The following is a 21,212-nucleotide window of genomic DNA, read 5'->3' as shown; positions in this document are numbered from 1 at the left end:
CCAGGGCTAAAACATGCTACAGATTAATTAGAAGGTCACATCTTAGATAAATAACAAGGGCCTACTGTAGAGCTCAGGGAACTATATTCAATATCCTGGGATAAACCATAACGGAAAAGAATATGAAAAAGAATATATATGTGTATAACTGAATCACCCTGCTGTACAGCAGAAATTAACACAACATTGTAAATCAACTACACTTCAATAAAATAAATTTTTAAGAAACTTTTTTTTTAAAAGGACTCATGTCTGGACCCCTGTTCAGAGAGCCTCACACGGGAGATCCTGGTTCAGAGCCTGGTGAATACTCTCAGGCTGCTCTCGTCTCTGTCCGAGCGCAGGCACCCTCCACTGAGAGGTCCTGAGCACAGAACACCAGGACCAGCCACAGCGTCTGCTCTGCTCCATGCCCTCTGCCCGTCCCCAGCTTGGAAACCCCTGGCCCAGAGCCCGGGCTCCAGGCAGGCAATGGTCTTGAGCCCCCGCACCACCTGCCTAGAGGACAGGGATTTGTGTTTGTCCACATCCCCATCGCCAAGGGCCTCTAGAATCTGTCTGCTTAAACTGAATGTGAAGGACCATCTTGCGAAATAAGCACGTGGACGGCTGGAAAGAACTGCTCCCAGTGCTATCTGGCTGCACAGCCTCGGGGAGCCACCCAGATTATGTGCCTGCCTGGCCTCTGCAGCCCTGGCCTCGGAGGCCTCAGGCGGTGCCAGGGGGCCCAGGTTTGCAGGCCTGCTGGCTCGCTGGGGAGAACAGCTCCCTCAGGTCAGTTCTGAACACACCTCTGGGGAGAAGAAGGCTGGAAATCGGATGGGCGGCCCTCTGGCCCTGGCTCCGGCCTCAGGTCACAGGCTGCCCTCTTCCCCGGGAGACACGTGCAGGCCATCCCAGGCTGATCCCAGACAGCGGAGGTCCTGCCCCTTCGCCTCCCATCAGGGAGGGAGCACCGCGCCTGAAGGACAGAACCCCAGCCCACGAGGCTGTCCTTCTCCCAGAGCCACGCAGCCGGCGCCAGCATGAGGCGCCCCACGCGCTGCCTAGCAGGCCGCCGAGGCCTCAGCCCGTCTGCCAGGGTGCGCCTGGGAATTGCCGCCAGCCAAGCAACAATTGCAGGCGGGGTGGGGCCGGGCTGAGGACACTCTGCTGCCCCGGGGTTCCCAAAGCTGGTCCTGCCAGGCCTCCCCCACCCTAGGGAGGTGCAGCTGCACATACACCCCAGTGCTCAGAACCTTGAAGACAGCAGACAGGCCACCCCCAGGCAATGGCCCAACTTCCAGAACAGGAGCAGGGTGGTGCCTGCAACCCGGGAGAGCGGTTCCGGAGGATCCTTGAACACCAAGAGCAGGTTGTAGACACGTGCACGTTTAGGGCGTGTGTGCGAGGGCGTGTGCAACACATGTGGACCCACATATCACTGGGCTTGGGACAGGAGTGGGTTCACGTTACAAGCTCTCTGATGATTCTTCAGAAGTGCACCTCTTCAGAAGAATTCAGCAGACGCAGGAGGGAGAGGCTCTGTGCACCTGAGGACTGAGATGGGTCCCCCAAGCTTAGGACAGACCAGGCAGGCGTGGTCCCCAGGAATCCACCTCCAGCACCCCAGCCCGTGAGAACCACATCCCCACGCAGTTTCCTTCAAGGGCTCAGACCATGGGTCTGGAACTTGGTCTTCAGGTCGCCAAGGCCTGTGACCATCCTGGGGCACCTTGGGTGCCACCATGTGAGACACTTGGCAGGAATGCACTTTATCTTAGTGGCAGTTTGTATGCTGGCAGGACGACAAGCACCAAGTGTAGTCAGCTCTCCTCTGAGACAGGAGGAAGAAAATCTCATGTCAAAAACCTAACATGACCAGGAAAATTATGAATCCAAGTCCCTCAAAAACTAGCTGCAGGGGCTTCCCTGGTGGCGCAGTGGTTGAGAGTCCACCTGCCGATGCAGGGGACACGGGTTCGTGCCCCGGTCCGGGAAGACCCCACATTCCGCGGAGCGGCTGGGCCCGTGAGCCACGGCCACTGAGCCTGCGCATCCGGAGCCTGTGCTCCACAATGGGAGAGGCCACAACAGTGAGAGGCCTGCGTACCACAAAAAAAAAAAGAAAAGAAAAGAAAAACTAGCTGCAATTACAGACAACCCGTTCACACACTTCTCTTTTCCCTCAAACAGTAAATAACAACAGTCACCTGGCACTAAGACCAGCTGAAGTTTGTAAAACCATTTCTTCAGGCTGAGCTTGTTTATTTTTAGAGAGAGAATAATAAATTCTTTGCCTGTACTTACAGGTTTATACCTTGCCCGGGGCTGCTCTGCTATGGAAATGAAGTTGTTCTTTGTTTTAACAAGATGGCTGCAGTCCTGAGACTCCCCCCCAGTTACAAACACACACTCAGCAGTCCAGCCGAGCAGCTCTCAGGGGCCTGACTCGGCCCAACCCCAGTTCCGGGTCCTGGTCCACGGGAGGACCGGAGAAAATTAGCCCACAGCTGAACTCCCCTGACCTCCTCCACCCCCACCCATAGAGACTTAATCTACTGGACAATCACAGAGAGATCAAGTCGGGCCAATAAGGGTGAAGAACAGTGGAGCAGCTTGTCTATTAGAGCAGTGCCCCCAACTCCAGTGTGCAGGGCCCGGGGGTCCCAGGCCACAGTGCTGCTGATGCGTGGACCCCATGGAGTCAGGAGGGTGTCTGTCCAGGGGACCCAGGTCAGTGCAGTGACTGGCAGTAAAGGCTGGGAGGGACTGTGACGGCCGAGGGGTATTGGGAGCAGGGGAGGGACAAGCAAGGCAGGACGCACTAGGAGCCACAGCAGATTAACGAATGTCACTTTGCTCCATCCAGAAGTTCAGCTGAACACAGCTTCCCCAGGCTTGGTGCCCTGGATCTGTGATAAAACCTGCGTCTGAAAAACAAGCAGGAAACCAGGGGTCCCCGCGGTCAGGACCTGCTCCTCTGAACCCTCCTCCTGAGATAGCGCTGGAAAGGTAAGCTGAAGCTTGAGCAAAGGGCTTTTCCCGCAGGGATGCGGTGACAGACCAGAGACCTCTGAGCAAGCCAGTCCCGGGAGGGGGCAGGGCTTTAAGGCCAGCACCTGCCCCCAGACGCCGGGTCCGCTCAAACCCCCCAACACACAGGCTTGGCGTACACGATACGTGAAGAATTTATTTAAGGAGTCACAGATACAAATATCAGGTGTAGCCCCTTTTTGTTTGTTTTATTTTAGCCCCTTTTTAAAGACCATTTTATTTGTTGTGCCACAGTTGTAAGCACACTAAGAGGGGCTGATTTTAGTTACCCCAGTGTGTACTTTATTCAGTCCATGTTCATGTTTACTTTTCCTGAGACCAGAGAACATTTCCCAAGAGGAAACATGGCCCCTGATACTCATATAACCCCCCGCCCAGAAGAGGTCACAGTCACACGGGACCGCACCAAGAGTCTGCCCTGTGCCTTGAACGTTTGTCATATTTGTTTCTGAGGACCCAGTTCCTTCCAGGGGAATCTAGAGACAACAAGTATTGCCCAGGTAGGCAAGGAGGCCGGGGCTCCTCCTGTCACAGCCCGGCAGCAGCGTTTGGTGCTGACGTCCAGCACGACAGAGGTGCCCTCCCTCAGGGGACACATGGTACCTGTAGGTGATCCTCACTTCAGTTCCAGGCTCATCCTGCTCCCAGATCAAAGCGACGCTCTCCGGGGACTTCCGAACATGCTGATCCAAGCAGTTGACTGCACAAAAACAGGTTCATGGACGTTACACTTGGTGCCACTGGAGTCGGAAAGGGGAGGGTCAGGTTTGCAGTGGTTTGCGCTGCTCTCACTGGGGTGGACCCTTCCCTCATCAGAGGCGGGTTTCTACTTCCTTGCAAGGAGAATGGTGATAGACCCTGCAGAAACGAGGTGTCACTACACAAAGATGACCTCGCAGGTACAGGTGACCCCTGGGAATGCTCTGAAGCAGGTGCTTCACACCAGGAGTCCCAACCCCGGCCCCCACCCAGGGGACCCTGACCCGACTGGCCCCGTGGTTTTCAAGGCTCCCCGGCGGTTCTAACGTGCACGGCCAGGGCTGAGTGCCGCAGGCTGGGCTGTGGGAAAGAAGACTCGATGCAAACAGGGTGCCCCAAATCAGTGCGCGTGCGTGGGGTGGGCTCTCGTGTGGTGGGCTCTCGTGTGGTGGAGGTGCGATCCAGGACAAGGGCCCACATCCCTTCTCAGGTGTCCAGCCAGCACCCTCCCCCAAGAAGTGATGCAATGATGGCAAAATGCCTTGCTAGTTTTCCGGGAGGCTCTGCTCCCTTCCCCTCCATTACCCAAGCTCAGGTCACATGACTGCCCGCAAAAACAGGTCAGTTGTGCTGGTTTACCGTCAACCTGAAGATTAGTAGGATCATGTTCATTGCTAACCTCCTATTCACCACCACTGGCTGGACTGCAGGGTGAGCTTGGCTCTGGCCGGTTTGTGCCAGAGCCCCTTCCAGCCGGCCCTCGTGGCCTGTTTTCATTACGCACTTCCCCATCAGCAGAGGAATAAATACCACAAACAGCTCTGGGGGCAGCAGCCACTGCTCACCTGGTCTTCAGGGTCACCCTCATGTCCAGGTACATAAATTTTTCTTTTTTTTTTCTTTTTGGGGCAGTTACTATCTTCTCCAAATCAATCTCCTCCTACATAAATGGGAGATGCACCCACTGCTGCATCTAACTCACAGGGCTGGGTCAGAATCAGGTGGAAGGCAACACTGAGGTGCTACCACAGGAACACAAGGTCAACTACCACCTGATAATCACCCTGCTGCGAGTCACTACAAATATTCCTGATGGAAAACCATTCTGACAAAAGTCATGGGAGGCCCTCCCCATAACAAACCACGTGATTCCCATAATCCTCAACAGGGTGAACTCACATGAAAACATTTACAAATTTTAGCTTGTGTGTATGTGTGTGTGTGTGTGTGTGTGTGTGTGTCTGTGTGTCTGTGTGTCTGTGTGTGTGTGTATCACATTTTTCCCTCTCAGGTTATTTTATCTGTCATTTACTCTTACAAATTAAAAAGTTTCATTTCAACTTTCTGGCTCCTAACAAGTATATAAATTATACCTCAAAAAATTTAATAAATAAAGATAGATGTCATGGGAAAAATTACTACTTACACAGGAAAGTTCTTTGAATGACTAGAAAAATAGAAGAGAAAAAAATGCCAAAAAAATAGAAGAGAGGAAAGCAAGAAGGCAAACTGAGAAGGGGCTTGGTGGCAAAACCTGGATTTACACAATAAACCCAACATCAATGTGTGTGTCAGTCTGGTCCAAAGTTTAGAAATCAAGAGTTTTCACACTAAAACCACAGATTTCTGGCTTCTCTTGAACAAGCAGCAGATGAGGCCATACTCTCGCCTGGCAGCTGAGGTGGTGACCACTCTCAGCAGGGGTAGATCCCGTCCCCTCCCCTCACTGGCCGTGCCGAGTCTGCTGAAGGCCTTCCTGCCTCGGGGCCTTTGCACAGATTCACCCTGTCTGGGGTACACCGTCCCACCCTCACCACTCCTGCCCTTCATCTGGTGCCCACCCTCCCACAGGTCCCAGCCTACACGTCCTCACTCTGTTATGGAGCACTTCTCTTCCCTTGGACCTCATGCCTCCCAGACTCTTAACTCTTCCTGCGATGTATCCAACTTGCTGCCCCTCTGTGGGCAGGGGCCAGATGCCCTGTTCCTGTTTGGACACCTGCAGCCTGACCCGGGGCTCAGAGCAGAGGAAGCACCTAAGCTATGGATGACGGATGGACCTCCCAAGTCCCTGAGCTGGAGGGCAATGTGGGGTCCAAATGACACCAGGTTGGCTCCATGCCCAGGGGAGGGAAGAGACCTCATCTTCATGGCTTAGTCCCTCAAGAAGTTTTCTTTTTGGTCTAAATTAGGGCTTCTAAATGCCCCAGGATCCCCAGAGGACTCATGAGCATGTAGCGAGGCCCCACCCTAAGTCTCTGACTGAGCAGGTCGGGATGGGCCTAAGCATTTCACTTCTACCAAGATCTGACATGATGCTGTGGTCCAGGACCACGCTCACACAGGCGGACATACGCACACATGCACTCACGTCTACCTGGTATGAATATTACCAATTCCAGGGGGGCTTTCTTTTTCCAATGGGGACAGGAGTAATTAAAGACTCTTGCGAGCTCTGTAAGACATCTGGCCACGCCTCCACTGGATGGCAGCCTGGGGTAATGGTTAAAACCATGCTCTAGAGCCAGGCCGCTGTCCAACCACTCGCTAACCGCTAACTGCAGACTCACTTGTTTATCTCTAAACAGCACCGCTAAATCTCACTCTCCTAATCCGTGGTGGTGGTAATGATTCCAGACTCTAGGAGTCACGGTAGTAATTAGATGCCACTGGAGTTTTCCTGCCATGGGGTCAGATGTTGTGGCTGTGTCCCCAAGGGAAACACAGTTCACAACTGCCATGGACAACACTCAGATGACACAGCGCCCAGAGAAAAGCACAGTGCAGGGTGTGGGGCGACGTGGCTCTACGATGCCATGTGTATGTTGGCTCTTAACACGTATGCATGGCTCCCGCTATTGCCTCAACAGCAGAGAGGAAAACAGAAGAGGAAGGAGGAAGGGAAGGAAACTCTTACATCCCCCATTTTTAAAAAAGTCTCCACCCAAAGAACTGGGCAGTGGGACAAGGGAATTTCCTTTCCAAGTATTTCCAAGAAGCGCTGGGCAAGAAGAGAGTGCAATTTAAGGCTTGGCTCAAACCAGACCTCTTATTTCAAGCCTTTTCCAAGTTTCCCAGCACACAATGATCTCTCCCTCCCACCACACCATTCAGCGCTCACTCATCTTCCCAGCTCGCTAAACCCTCCCCCATCCGGGTCAGAACGTCCCTGCAGGCAGAGACCATGTCCCTAAGATTCCTTCAACACGGGAGGGGGGGCAGGGGATGGTGGAACACACTTCCTAATTCTCCCCTTAGCAGCTGTAAAAACCTTGAGAACATTCCCCAGGGTGGATCTGCTCCTTTACTGATCTGTGGTCCATCTCATTAGAATGCAGGCTCCGAGGCACTGGTGCATTTTCTGCACCGTTCACCACCAAACATGAGTTGGAGCCTTTATTTCCCCATCTGTACAAGGGGGCCACCAGACACTTCATGTTGGTGTCACAGGTATGATGGGAGATGAAGCATCATCTCATTCACCTAAGGACAGGTCTGCACCCGGGCCTGTCACAGCTCTGCAAGCAGGTAAGCTGGTGTGTGTGGTGGGTTTGGGTTTGTTTTTAAGAAAAGGTGATGAGAGGGTCATCATTTCCATCATAAACATGTACACACAAAGGCAGACATTTTCATTCAACAAACTCTTGCTTGTTGTTTAAATGCATCCCTGCCCCTCCCCACTTTACAGAAATTCAATTTTAATCCGAAGAGATAAGGGAGTTAATATTCACAAAAGAACTCACAATAGGTTTTCTTTAAATAGAAAACCTCCTTGGTACAATTTGAGGTATTACATCAGTCACAAAAATTGTATTTGCCAACCTTCCAGAAGCATCTGCTATTTAAAGTAGGTCGCGTCTCTAACAACTGGGGAGGATTCAGACTTTTCTGAGGGACACTCCTTCTGAGACCTGAGGTCATGTGTCCACTTAGAGTTCCTTGAAGGACCTGAGAGAGCTACTTCAGTCGCTGGAAGGAAATGCAACGCGGGGGGCAGGCTCTTGCCATCTCAGTGTGTCTGCCATCTGAATTATTCGAGGCACATCATGAAGAGGAGAGAGCTACAGCGAAATAGTTTCCACTGCTGCAAGGAACGTTCTCAAAAGCGTCCAAGGAATCTCTGTGTTCAATGCTTAGTTAACAACAGTGTCTCTATACCCGAGCTTGAAAGTAAGAATAAACACACTTGTTTTTTAAAATCAGACTCAAAGGAGAGTTTAGTTTTGTGTTTTGAAAGCAATGCGTCACTACCCTCCAGTTCTGCACTTGCAACTGCCTGACATCTCGGAGTTTATACTCAAGGAGCAAAGACATCTGTTGAGCCCTACAAGGGAAAGAGCCAAACTTCAAAAGCTGGAAAGAATCCTTTCCAGAACGTGGCACTGCAGGGGGGTGTGGCTTTACCTCCCCAACCCAGGGCCTCTGACACCACGACCTACCCACCCCTACAACAACAGCCTGGCTCTCCCAGGATCCAAGAAGGGCTTTCAGAGCCACGTCAGCCACCTGTGTGCCCTCCCCAGCCTGCTTCCTGGAACAGGCTGATCAGGTGGAAATCCGCATGGTCCCGTTCAGAGGAAGCACAGCAGGCTCAGCAGCACTGATGAACACCAGGTTCAAGGTCCCAGCCTCCCTTCCGGGATTCATTAATAATTAACAAAGGCCAGTGATTGGGTGCAAGGAATGTTCTAAAGACAGCGCAGAGTGCTTTCGAAGTGTTTTCTCATTCAATGGTAACAGCAGCCCCAGGTGTCCCCAGGTCACCCGGCGCTGGTCAGAAGCCTAGCAGCCTCTGCCTTGGTCTCTGGGACCTCTGGCCACCAACGACCCTGGGCCTAGTCACCACCCTGTGAGAAGCCCCTTGTAGGTGCTTTGGGCCACAGCTCCAGCTGAGCCCAGCCTGCAGTTCAGGCCCCAGACTTGGGAGTCAGCAGCACGTAGATGAAGAGAGTCAAGTCGATGACGGAGAGCAGAGGCAAGCCACTGCCAGCCCTGTCCAAAGTCCTGACCCACGGAATCCGTGAGACTAATAAAATGGCAACAATAGGAACTGGAACAGAATTCAGTTACGCACTATTCTCATGTTACAGAAGAGGAGACGCACGAAAGAACAGTTAGGGGAGAGAGGGAGAGATAAATTGGGAGATTGGGATTGACTTATACATGCTACTATATATAAAATAGATAACTAATAAGAAGCTACTGTATAGTGCAGGGAACTCTATTCAACACTCTGTAATGACCTATATGGGAATAGAATCTAAAAAAGAGTGGACATATGTATATGTATAACTGACTCACTTTGCTGTACAGCAGAAGCTAACACAACATTGTAAAGCAACTATACTCCAATAAAAAAATTAACTAAAAAAAAAGCACTTGGCAAGACTTTAAAAAAAAAAGAACAGTCGGGGAAAACAAGGATTCAAACCCAGGTGTGACTCCAAAGACACACCTGGAATGACTCAACAGTACAGAACCACCCACAGACTCTTTTTGTTTGTTTAACAGAGTTCTCTCTGTTAAACAATTCCCAATTCTGCCCACTTTAGCAGGTTGGACATAGGTCAGTGGTTCTCAGCCTCAAGTATGTATCAGGAGCACCTGGAGGACCCACCCCTGGGTTTCTGGTTCTGGCCACCTAGGATGGGACCTGAGAACTTGTATTTCTAAAAAGTTTGCAGGTCGTGCTGATGCCACTGGTCCAGGGACCACACTTTGAGAACTGTATGTACAGACCTTCCTGAAGGGGTAAAGGGAGTTTCAAGCGATGCTCCTTTGGAACAAGCCATCATCACACAATCGTCACACAGACAGATCATGCCAAAACACCCCACCCAGCCCACAACTTTCTAGTGGCTCCCAGGGCAGCCATGGCTTGGCCTGGTCCTTTTTCATACCATCACCTCTGTGATTTGCAGACACTGGCGAACAGCAGAGATATTCCTGACAGATGAGTGGGTTGCATACACATTTGAGGTGAGAATGCGGCTGAAAAGCTGTTTTTCTACAAGGCAGTTTTCTGAAGTTCAGTTTCTGGCTAAGGTAACCATAAAGGAGAAATAAGTGAAGAAAAGGGGGCAGAAGAGTTGCTTGCTGCTGCACCCTGACCCTGACCTTGACCCTGACCAAGTGAGGCTCAGGAGGCCCTTGCTGCCTGTCCCATTATGTCTGTCGTTACCCATCCCCCCCACCCCACCCCACCCCACCCCCCGACCCCCGTCTTATCTGAGACTGAAAGGTGGCACATGTTCAGAGTCAACCTTGAATGTCCCGCAGCCTCAGGCCTCCCAAGTCCAAGGCAGCTTCCAAAGGAGCTGCATCCTTCTGCGCCGTCCCTCTGCACTCAGCTCTCCCCCATCCAGGGCGCATTCCGCCAACCCTGCAAACCTAAGGGTTTGGTTTTTTCCCAATAGTTCAAGGACACTCGCTGCTGACTCAAGTTTAGAGAAAACACTTCTCTACTGAGTCATTTTTATTAAACCAGCAAAGCAATATACCATATGAAAAAAAATCTGGTCTGAAGTTCCCTTAAGTTTCTTTGTTTGAAAAATAACTGCAAGATACTACCTATAATTCTATGACTATTTCTGAATTTCACAAGTTGAAATCACTACTACTTATTGGTCACCAGTAAGTGCCAGGCCCGTTCCATCGCTCTATGTGCCTTGGCCTCACAACCAGTCCCTCAGGTGGGCATTACTGCCTCCGGTCTACACAGGAGGAGACTGAGGCTCAGAGGAACAGAAAAAGTGGGCCAGTAAATGGTGGAGCCTGGGAGATTCAGACCCCACTGCCCAGTTCAGGCCTTGGCCACCAAGACCTACAGATCCTTTCCTTAAACACCCCCTAGATCTCACCTATCCCCAGTTACCCACTTCCTCCTTGACAGGCAGCCCCTCTGGCCGCCCCACCCGAGGCCTAGCCTGCCTGGGCCCTCCCTCATTTCCTGGGCCTTCTCCGCTTGCTGGGCAGGGGGTGGGTGCAGTGCACCCTTCCCCACCCCACCCCAATCTTGACAAAAACAGTAGTGGATCCAATCTCAGCAGACACCAGAGGACTGACTGGCGGTGGAGCTGGTTTCTGGGATCTCAGTCGCACGAGGTCTAAAGCCAGCCCCGTGGGTCTTGGGGGCGAGGGGGAAACTGAGCACTGGGAGGCCCCACCATTGCCTCCTTCCCGCCCGCGGGCTGACTCCCGCTGCCGGCCGGGCTTCCTCCTCCCCGCCACCCGCCACGGCTCGATTTGTTTACACGAGCAGGGCTGCTCCCCAGGCGGGTCGCCGGCCGGCACCCGGCGGTGACATCGGCCAGAAGCTTTTCGGTTCTGTCTCTGGCGCCGGGGCGAGAGCAGGTAGTCCTGCTCCTGGAGCCCCTCGCCGCCTCCACCGCGGCCCGGCGCGCTCGCCGTGCGGGACGGTGGGAGCCCCAGTTAAACTTGGGGGACGCCGGGTGCCCGAGCCGGGACTGGGGAGTCGGGCCGGGCCGGGAGTCTCCGGGGCTAGTGGTTGGGGGCGGGGTGACTGCGCAGCTCGCCGGGGTCGAGTCCCGAACGCTGAGGAGGGAGCATGTGGGGCCGCCGCCGGCTGGGCTCGGGGTCCCCTCGGGCCGCGTGAGCTGGGGCGCCCCGGCCCCCAGGCCCACTCACCGGACACGTTCAACTGGCCTCCCAGGAACCAGCCGATCCTGCCGCTGCGGAAGTCGCAGTCGCTCACAGTGTGGTAGGGGGTGTCCCACACGAGCACATCCCGCGCCAGCGGCCCCCAGAAGGCTGCCGGCTCGCTGGCGGCCAGCGCGATCCGCTCCTGGTACGAGCCGGCCGGCGCGGCGAGGGCGGAGGCGCTGCCCCAGAGCCGGGGGGCCGCCAGGCCCCGCGCGCCCACCCCGCGAAGGCCGCCCAGGAGCCGTACGACACCGCGGCCCAAGCAGCGCGCCGCCATCGCGCCTCAGAGCCCTGCGCGGCTGTGGCAACCGAGCCCTCGCGTGCCCGCGCCCCGCCCGCCCCGCCCGCCCCGCCCGCCCCGCCCGCTCCCGCCCCGCCCTCCGGCCAACGCCCAGCCCAGGCCCCACCCTCCGGTCAACGCCCCGGCCAGGCCCCGACCCCCGACCCCGCCCTCCGGCCAACCCCGGGCCCTACCGGTCCCAGTCTGAAGAATCTACCCGCCCCACCTCGTCCCACCTCGTCCCACCTCGCCTCTCTTCTCCCACCCTAGAGCGGAGCCGGGAAGCGAGAGGGAGCAGCTGGGGAAGTGGTCCCAGAGCGGGCTGCCGGGGTTTCAGTTGGTGCGTCCTCAAGCCCCGACGGCTGCGCCGCGCGGGGACCTGCAGATACGCGCGCCGCGGACGCAGGCTCTCCGGGGCGCCCGGAACTGTCTGGCATGGGAGGGAGCCGGCTCGGCCTCAGGAGACCGACGGAGCGAGGCGCTTAGGTGGGTCCGAGGACCACCAGTTAGGTCAATTCAACATCTCAGAGGCTGAAGGCAAAGTATTCATCCTTTTGGGCGCCCTTGCGAGTGAACCCTCTAGCGGCCTGGTTGGCCTGTACCCGTCCCCCGCCCCCCACCAAGATGCCCACACACATAAGCAGCCCCTGTGGGCTATGGGCTGGCCCTGGGCGCAGGAGGCTGTGGGGACCTGGGGCGGTGGTCTGGGGTCCGGTGCTTTCATGTGGTAGAGAAGTAAACGCTCCCCTAACCGTAGCTGATTTGGAACCCTGGGGAGTTGTCGCTCAGTGCTCCAGCATCTGTGGCCTGGGTTCAAAACCCGGCATTTCTAGCTCTGTGACCTCGGGCGAGTTCCTTAACGTCTCTGTGCCTACCCCACCTCCACTACTGAACTCACTGAGTGCCCCTTCCAGGTTGCATGTTTCAGGCACCAACTCTTTTATTCTTATGCAGCCCTGAGGAGGGGGAAACAGGAGTGATACCTCCCTCCCTGGGCTGTACCCAGGAAGCCCAGTAGTGGGGGTGGTGTTCTTGTTGTCAAGCCAGGAAAGATAGAAGGGAACCCACAGAAACTTGTCTCAACCAGACTCTTAAATATTACAGCACCCACAAACTAAATACATAATAAATAAGGTAAACAGAAGGAAAAGGGTAGTTTTGAAAACTGGTTGGTTGAGTTCTAGGCTGGGGAACCAGTGATAACTAGCACTAGACATGGGCCCTGCTCTGTGCCAAGTGCTTGACCTGCATTTTTCACTTAATTTAAAAATTACCTAATGCTATCAAGTCCCGCCCACTCTCAACTCCTGAGTGGAACAAATGAGGGCACTGAGCCCTAAGAAATAGGCACATGGTGGGCAGAACCCTACTCCCACCTCAATTTCTGCTTCACCACTTGGCCTGAATCACCTTTTTAATAGAATAAATAAAATTGAAATAGGGAAAGACCATAACTGTGGCTGGGGGCCCCAAAGATGGCCATCAACTTCACCCCTTTGTGTAAGTGAGAAGCTCCCCCTCAAGTGGGCAAGCAGTGCTGCTCTGACTGTCCCAGTCCAGGCCCTGCAAGGCCACAGCTGCAGCTCCTGCTGTCCTGGAACCCAGCGCCATACTGTAAGCTCTAGCCTTCTGGAGGAAGAGACCCCATGGAGAGAATGTTACTAAATGCAAGTCCGTGTGCCTGATGCACTGTAAGGCCAAACATTATCAAAACATCGGAGTTTGGAGCAGAGAAACATTCATTGCAGGGCCATGCAAGGAGACAGGCGGCTCATGCCTTCAAAGCCCTGAACTCCCCAGAAGATTTCAGCAAAGCCCTTTTATAGGAAAGGTGAGGGAGGGGCGTGGTTAGTTGTTGCAGACTTCTTGGTGTCAGATCCTTTGTTCTTGAGGTTAGGTCATGGCCAGGTGACGATGTTCCTAGAAAACCTCCACCAAAACAAATGTTATTCTCTGTTCTGACAAGAAAGGGAAGGGGAGGCATTTAGTTCTGTCTCCATGCCTCCTTGCGGCTTTTAACACTTAACAAATCCCATAAGCAAAGCAACATCATTACCCTTCATTTTACTTGTTCAAGGTCCCAAGGCTTGACTTTCACCCTCCAAGGCTAAAAGGAGGGGGTGCATGTGCTGGCCGGTTACCTTACCTGGGAGCATTCGTCCAGCACCCAGTCTGGCTCCTCCTGCCAGTGCCCAGGCCCGACTGAAGAGAGAGATCTCAGCTGGCGGCACCCTCACGGCCAAGTCCCCAGACCCTGCCCAGCCATCATCACTGAGGGAGCCAGGTGCCCAGGACCCAGCTGGCCCTCAGGTCACCCAAAGTGGGGCCAGGTCCCTCAGACTGTGACCAATGGAGACCGCCGCCGCCATCAGGTTGCGGAGGTGGGGATGGGGGAGAGGTACGTTCTGCTTCAAGGCCTGGGCCCGGCCAGTGGGCAGCCGAGGCCAGGGCTCTGGAGCTCCGTGGGACACAGCCCCCAGCCTGTCCCCAGGCCCCCCAGGGCAGATGGCCGCAATCCACTTCTCAATTCACTCTCTGCCACCAGGACACCCGCCAGCTGACTGTAACAGCCACATAAAGGTGGCTCAACTGCCCCACCCCTATTACAAGAACAGTGGGCAATGTACATGGAATTGACTCTAAAGAAAGAAGTACAGGCGCTTCCCTGGTGGCGCAGTGGTTGAGAATCTACCTGCTAATGCAGGGGACACGGGTTCGAGCCCTCGTCTGGGAGGATCCCATATGCCGCGGAGCAACTAGGCCCGTGAGCCACAACTACTGAGCCTGCGCGTCTGGAGCCTGTGCTCCACAACAAGAGAGGCCGCGATAGTGAGAGGCCCGCGCACTGTGATGAAGAGTGGCCCCCGCTTGCCACAGCTAGAGAAGGCCCTCGCACAGAAACGAAGACCGAACACAGCAAAAAATAAATAAATTAATAAACTCCTACCCCCAACATCTAAAAAAAAAAAGAAAGAAAGAAAGAAGTACAAAGCTGGTGTTTCCTTCAGGCTGGGTAAAGAGAAGTGATTGTGGGTACAGAAAACACTGCTGAGCCAATCGGGTGGTACAGATTGCACTTCCTGCCGCCCAGTTTACCCAGGATGAGGCCACTGAGGCCAAGGCCACCAGCTGCCTCCTGGAAGCGGCTCTCTGGGAACTATGGCAGGTAGAGCCATACCCCACCGCCCGTCTGGCCACATCCACAGAGCAGCTTCCCATGGGGCCTCGGCAGTTCTGAGAGCAGCCGGTCGTCTAGGCAGCGTGGGTCACAGAAGCCCCTGCCCTTAACACAGGCAGGACCCTCTGCTGCAGAAGGCTGCAAGTTGGCAGGTGCGATGTGGGAGGCCTGGGAGGGTTTTCAGGGGAGCTGGGCTCACTTTACGTCTCAGGCCTGATGTTCAACTCGGAGACAGCAACCCTCACAATCCTAAGAGAAGGTTGCCCTGGTCCCCACTTTACACATGAAAAAACAAACACAGAGAGGGGACACACCCACCTAAGGCGGCACAGCTGTCAAGTTGGGGGCCTTGGCCCCCAGCGCTCACAGCTTTAGCAGCTTTAGGGTGTTTGACTTCTTAGGCCCTACCTCCCACATTGCTCGGAGCACTGGACCCTCCTGAGAAGCAGCTTTGTAGATACAGGTTCGGGAGACCCACCTGTCCCCCTCAGCAGACCCAGCACTGAGCCACCAGAGCTCCCTGCTCCTTGGCCCCTGTTCTCCTCACTCCCACAACTCCCTTCAGTGATGGACCACCACCCACCCCGTGTGCCTGGGCCAACATGGAGGCTGTCAGCTCAACAGCAATGAACTAGACACAGCCCCTGAGCCCAAGGGCACGACCAAGGAAAGGGGGAGACAGGGAGACAGGCACCAAATCAAATGACTGAAATGCAAAGCAAAACCAATACAGAAAATCCACACTAAGAGCCTTGAAGTGGGTAGGAGGAAGGAGAGGATGCAGCTGCTGGGGGTCTGGGATGGGCTGCACAGGGGTATCAGGCTCCCTGCCCCCAGGCCCGCATTTCTCGATGTCCCCATGACCTCAGTGGCAGCGATGACGTGTGGGCACACTCGTATCCGTGGCTTCAGCAGTTGGGTCTCCAGGACCCCCACGCAGCACCCTGTAACCCTGCACACCAGATCCCCGGGAGGGAGCATGCACACAGCAGCCCCAGGGCAGGAGGGTTCACCACCAACGAGTGGGAGAGACCAGATGTGAAAACCAGAACAGACTCCAGGTGGCACAGGGCTGGCAGTGGTGTCCTCCCAGAGCTGGAGACCCCCATCTGCTTAGGATGGGGCCACGTGGAGCCAGCAGACCTCGGGGTGGGTCTGTTCTCATGCAGCTCTTGCAACAAGCTCCCTAAATGCTGTCAACACCAGATCCTGGAACCCCTTAACTCCCTCTAGCCCTCTGTGAGCAGGAAAGACTGAGGTGTCATCCATCCACAAACCACAAGAAGGACTTTGGCTTTTGAGTTCTCCGTGGCCCCCAGCAGACACTCCCACAGTCCACAGCGGTCAAGAGCGCCATCAGAGAAGACAGTGGCATCTCCTGTGATGTGTCTTTGGTACCTCCAGGAACCGGTTCTCTCGCTGCCCAGGTCCACAGGGACCTCACAGCCACGGCCCCTCCCGCCTCTCTGCATGGACACTTGCTGTGGCAGCAGGCCAGGGGCAATCACCAGACACAGAAGGTCCCTCTGAGGGCGGAGCTCTAGGAACTGTGAGCCGTGGCCACCGTCACCCGTGGATCAAGCCCTGCCTTCCTCCTCCATCCACCTCGAGGAAGCCGGGTGGACAGAGGGCGCTGTCAGGGAGCCAGGACAAGTGCACCAGGCCCTTGCACTGCCCCCAGCCCACCGTGCAGTAAGCGCCTTGGTGTTGTCATGTGCAAGATGAACGAGTGGGAGTCAGACCCTGAATCCTTCGGCTCGTGAACGCCAGGTGCTGTGTTCATCCCGATGGGGATATGGCAGACAGAGTATCCGGCTTTTTCTGTTTCCGTAAAATCATAGCTTCTAAGGCATGGGGGTCGCACAGGCGTATTTAAGGGCTAATGAGCTTAAATCTCATGCCCTCCCCGCCCCTTCCCTTGTCTTTCTTTGGCTCCCAACTAGTAGACTGCCCCCTCCCAGCTAGAGGGCTGCTGTTCCCCTCAGTCTGCTGTTTCTCCTCCCACTTCAGGGCTCCAGCAGTGAAGTCATGCCTCCCTCCCCTCACCCCCGAACCCCAGCTCACTTCCTGCGGTCTCCTGTTGAAGCCGGTCCCCCTAGAACCAACTGTATCCTGGACTCAAGTGCAACCAGGGATAAACGGATTTTGGTCCAACAGCTTCTGGGAATGGCAGCAGTTCTGGCTGGGAACGTTTGTATTTTGACACGCATAAAATTAAAAACTGAGGGGCTGGGCAGCTAGGGAAGGTGCTCTTGGGTGAGTCTCGGAGTTTCCTTTGAGACCGAACCGCGAGCAGCGGGCAGGTAGAGGGGGAGGATGCGTCTACTGCCAAGGGCAAGGGGGCAGGACGGCCAAGGGCAACACTGCTTAGAAGAGCCAGCTCCCACACCAAGACCTCATCCTGAACAGCCTGTGGGTTTCCCACACACGCCAGAAAGCCCCCGTGGCCACTTGTCCTCGCGGTTCATCCTGCAGGTCCATCGTCCGGCAGAGGCCTGTGCAGTGCCCTCACTCTGAACCCGAGGTCCCGATGCTCAGTGGTGGCTGCCCTGTCCCCTTCATGGTCTCAGGCCAGTGGAAATCCCTGCTCAGACGCTCGTTTGGCGGTGATCGCCCTGGATGCTGGGCTCCTCAGGATCAGAGGAGGATGAGAGGTACGGAGTGAAACCAGGGAGACGCTTCTGGGCTGGTCTGAGAGATCGGTCTCTTTTTCTGCCTGAGACAGCAGAGGCAGCTGAAAACACATCACCGTCCCTACCTGGGGCCTCAGGAATGTCTCTGGGGCTCCCCAGCCTCTCAGCTCAATCAACCCAAAAGTGAGGGTTTATGATATGAGCACGACCTTGAGACAAAGGCCACGACAGGGAAGGGTCAGCCAGCAAACATGTGCTGACCGCCTGGGGTGGACACCGCTTCCTCTGGGGCTGGCCCCTGGGGGTCCCAAAGAAATTAAACAGAGCCCAGCCCTGAAGGCACCAGCTGAGAATCCCAGAAGCTGTGTGTGGATTGAGCAGGGGCCCAATGAATCTGGATTGATTGATTGATTGTGGATTGATTGAATGGGAAGATGAGGGATAGAAAACAAAACAATCAAATTTCTAGTACCCAGTGCCCATTTGGACAAACTTTAAAGCTGGCCAACACTGCCACCTAGTGATGGATTCTGCCTTTAACTTTGAAGTTGCTTCAGGACCAGTGGACAGGAAGAACACAGCGTGGGCCTCGAAGCCACATCTCCATCAAGGGAAGTCCAGGAGCATATCCTGAACAATGAGGCCCTCATCAACGAAGGCTAGTTGCGTCCAGAACAGCCCTGAACTTGAGGGACAGACAATCTGGGGAAGGAGAGGAGAGATCTAGTGTAAGCGGCAGAGAGAGATTAAGGTGGTGGACTGGGCATAGGGAATAGCGGGAATTATTTATTTTAAATGATGATAAATTGAAAAAAGATGAGGCCTTTGTGTCTGAGTCCGTGTGGGCTCCTATAACAAAGTATCATAAACTGGGCAGTTTAACCACAGAAAGGGTGGCTAACGAGACAGTTACATGACTGTAGATATTTCAAAGGGGAGACGACCACCACCGGTGACTCAGTGGGTGGGTTGGAAGGATGGGTAGAAAAACAAATTCCTCTACACAAACGGGTTCAAGCTGTGCTTTTAGATGTCTGACCCGCAAGTCAGGCCAGAGCAGAGCCACATGCCTGCCAACAGGTGGCGCCAGCATGTTATTGGTGATGATTGATTTATTTATCCGTTTATTTTGATGGAAAGGGCAAAAAGGCAGCCAGCCTTGGATGAATTTTTAAGTGGGGAGGATCCAAAGAAGTCAGAATGAAACCATGGGTCTCTACCATTCCCTTTTGATAGATACCTTTTTTTTGCCTGCGTTGGGTCTTCTTTGCTGCACGCAGGCTTTCTCTAGTTGCCACAAGCGGGGTCTACTCTTCATTGTGGTGCGCAGGCTTCTAACTGCGGTGGCTTCTCTTGTTGCGGAGCACGGGCTCTAGGCTTCAGTAGTGTGGCACACGGGCTTAGTTGCTCCGTGGCATGTGGGATGTTCCCGGACCAGGGCTCGAATCCGTGTCCCGTGCATTGTCAGGCAGATTCTTAACCACTGTGCTACCAGGGAAGTCCCTTGACAGATATCTGTGTGGAAGCCTTAACTTGGAGGGCGCTTCTGTAAGAACAGCTTTGCGCACCTTTCCTTGGGCCCAGATGTCGTGGGTGTGATTCTGCTCTCACCAGCCGGGTAATAGATTTGGGAAAGAATACAATACACTGGGGAGATCAGTGCTTTCTGTCCTAAGGTTGTTGAACCCTTTGCATCATCGGGGAGCCTTGCACGTGGGGCGCGCACTAACAGGGACCATCAGTGGTGACAGGGACACAGCACGCTTATTTTGGGCAGAACACAGCTGTGTGAGAAACTCCCCAGAGGAGCAAACTTTGGCAACATCAGAGGGTGTAGCTGAAGGTGGTCATGCACCAAAACAGGGTATGAAGCAGCCTGTGGGGTCCCTGATGAAATCCTGTGAACGGGACCTGAATGAGCAGAAGTTAACATTGGAAAACAGAGAGTTTCACAGTAATTCTCTGAGAGCAGGTCTCCCTAGAGCTATACCCAAGACAAAATTCTTGGTCCCATTCCCAGGATTCTGAAACCTTTGCAACCCCTACTCAGCTTCCAAAGTGAGGCTCTAAGAATCCCAAGACCAATATCAGATCGATGGCCCAGGGTTCTTTGGCTGCCATTACACATGTGTCAAATCATCGCATTGTACACCTCAAACTTACACAATGGTATATCAATCAATTATATCTCAATCAAGCTGGAAAAACAGAGATAAGGGGTCTGATGGTGTATGCATCTTAATCTCAAATGGTTCGGAAAAATATAATGTGTGGACAGAGAGATGAGATGATAGACGGATGGAAAGAGGGGCTGAGGTTTGGTAAGCCTCGCTGAAGAAAGACCCACAAAACTGTCAGCAAAATAAAATGGTTGTTTTGAACCACAGCCTTGGGGCAACTGAAGCATCTTCCAGACCCAAACATCTAAAAGCTTTATAGTTCTGCCTTTCACATTTGTCTAATCCACCTGCACATATTTTCCTGTGAGGTGTGAAACTGATGTCCATTTCATTTTTCCCCGTTTGGATAAACAATTGTCCCAATAACATATCAAACAGTGAGCCCTTTCCTTCGTGGCCGGCCTTGCCACCTCTGTATCCGCATGCGCGTATGCTCCCTGCTATTGGGTCTGTCTGCTTCCCCAGCCAGCACTCTCAGGCCTGACCATACAGCTTCACCCAAGTGTCCACATGTGGAAAAGCAAGTCGCCGCCTCCGTCTGCTTCAAGGCTGGCTTAGCTCTTCTGGCCCTGAGCCTAATAAACTTGAGAATCAGCTTAGCAAGTCCACTTAATTTCTCTGCAGCTCAGTTTCTCACCTGCTGTGAGAATAAAAAAAGACAATATGGACATGATTTGTAGACCACAGAGAATGATAGTTTTAGTTTATTGTATTTATACTGGTAAACTTAAGAAAACGACACTGATTGCTATATCTTGTTCTTCTGTCATTTCTGAAAATATCTCCTGGAGTCACGCATGTTTCTCAGGCACTGATGTGCTGCTCCTGTCACCAAAGTGCAGCGGGGGTGACACTGGTTCATAGGAAGAGTCTGTCCAAATTGGCCTTGCTAAAATTATAATTTTTTAAAAATCTCCTTTTAGGCTTTTATAGCCACATTTCAGCTGGAAAGCAATTTTGAAAGCTGGAAACAATTCAGTCCTGCTGTCAGTGGTCAGATTCCAATTTGCTGCATGATTTGAGTAAGGGCTGAAGGGGACTCTGTGTTTCCTGTCAAGTTGGCACTTCTGGTGACCTGCCAGGAGATGCAGGCAAAATACGGACTCTATCCTTAAACGTTTTCATTGTATTTTTAAATGAGATTTTGTCCTGTATGTGCTTAGCCCTAAATTGAGAAAGAGGAATTTCTATTTTAATAATATTATTAATAATAATAATCACTATTTTATTATATTTTTACATACTAACTTTACAAAACTTAGAAAGTATGAAAAAAAGACCAAAAGTATCCATTTACCTATGATCCAAAGATAAATGCTCTGAACCTTTCAAAGGAATTTCATCTGCCTTCTTTTCTTCTTTTTTAGTGTCACATATACTATTTCACATCCTGCCTGTGGCCAGCCTGTCCCTTGGCTGGTCAGCGGCCACTCCTTTTTCTTTGCTGGACGGAGCCCAAATATACTTAGCTCTAGGGCGAGAGAAGCTTGGGGAATGCAGGTGCATTTTTGGTCTAAGCCCAACGAGGAATTCTGCCCCCTTGA

The 21,212-nt window shown here is 53.5% G+C and overlaps 1 protein-coding gene across 1 annotated transcript in view; it reads right to left on the bottom strand.

The window, feature by feature from the left end:
- ACSS1 (acyl-CoA synthetase short chain family member 1) overlaps positions 1 to 11,683 on the bottom strand; it is a 42,760-nt gene extending 31,077 nt beyond the window's left edge. Inside the window, exons 1-2 of the mRNA XM_079945400.1 lie at positions 11,383 to 11,683; positions 3,640 to 3,736 (exon numbers count right to left, since the gene is read on the bottom strand). Of these exons, the coding sequence (XP_079801526.1) occupies positions 3,640 to 3,736; positions 11,383 to 11,674 (389 nt within the window). The 5' untranslated portion in view covers positions 11,675 to 11,683. The remainder of the gene's footprint in view (positions 1 to 3,639; positions 3,737 to 11,382) is intronic.
- Positions 11,684 to 21,212: the final 9,529 nt, after the last annotated feature.

The sequence above is a fragment of the Stenella coeruleoalba genome (assembly GCF_951394435.1).
Source record: "Stenella coeruleoalba genome assembly, chromosome: 15".
Taxonomy (NCBI): Eukaryota; Metazoa; Chordata; class Mammalia; order Artiodactyla; family Delphinidae; genus Stenella; species Stenella coeruleoalba.
This window is presented reverse-complemented; position numbering and strand designations above follow the sequence as displayed.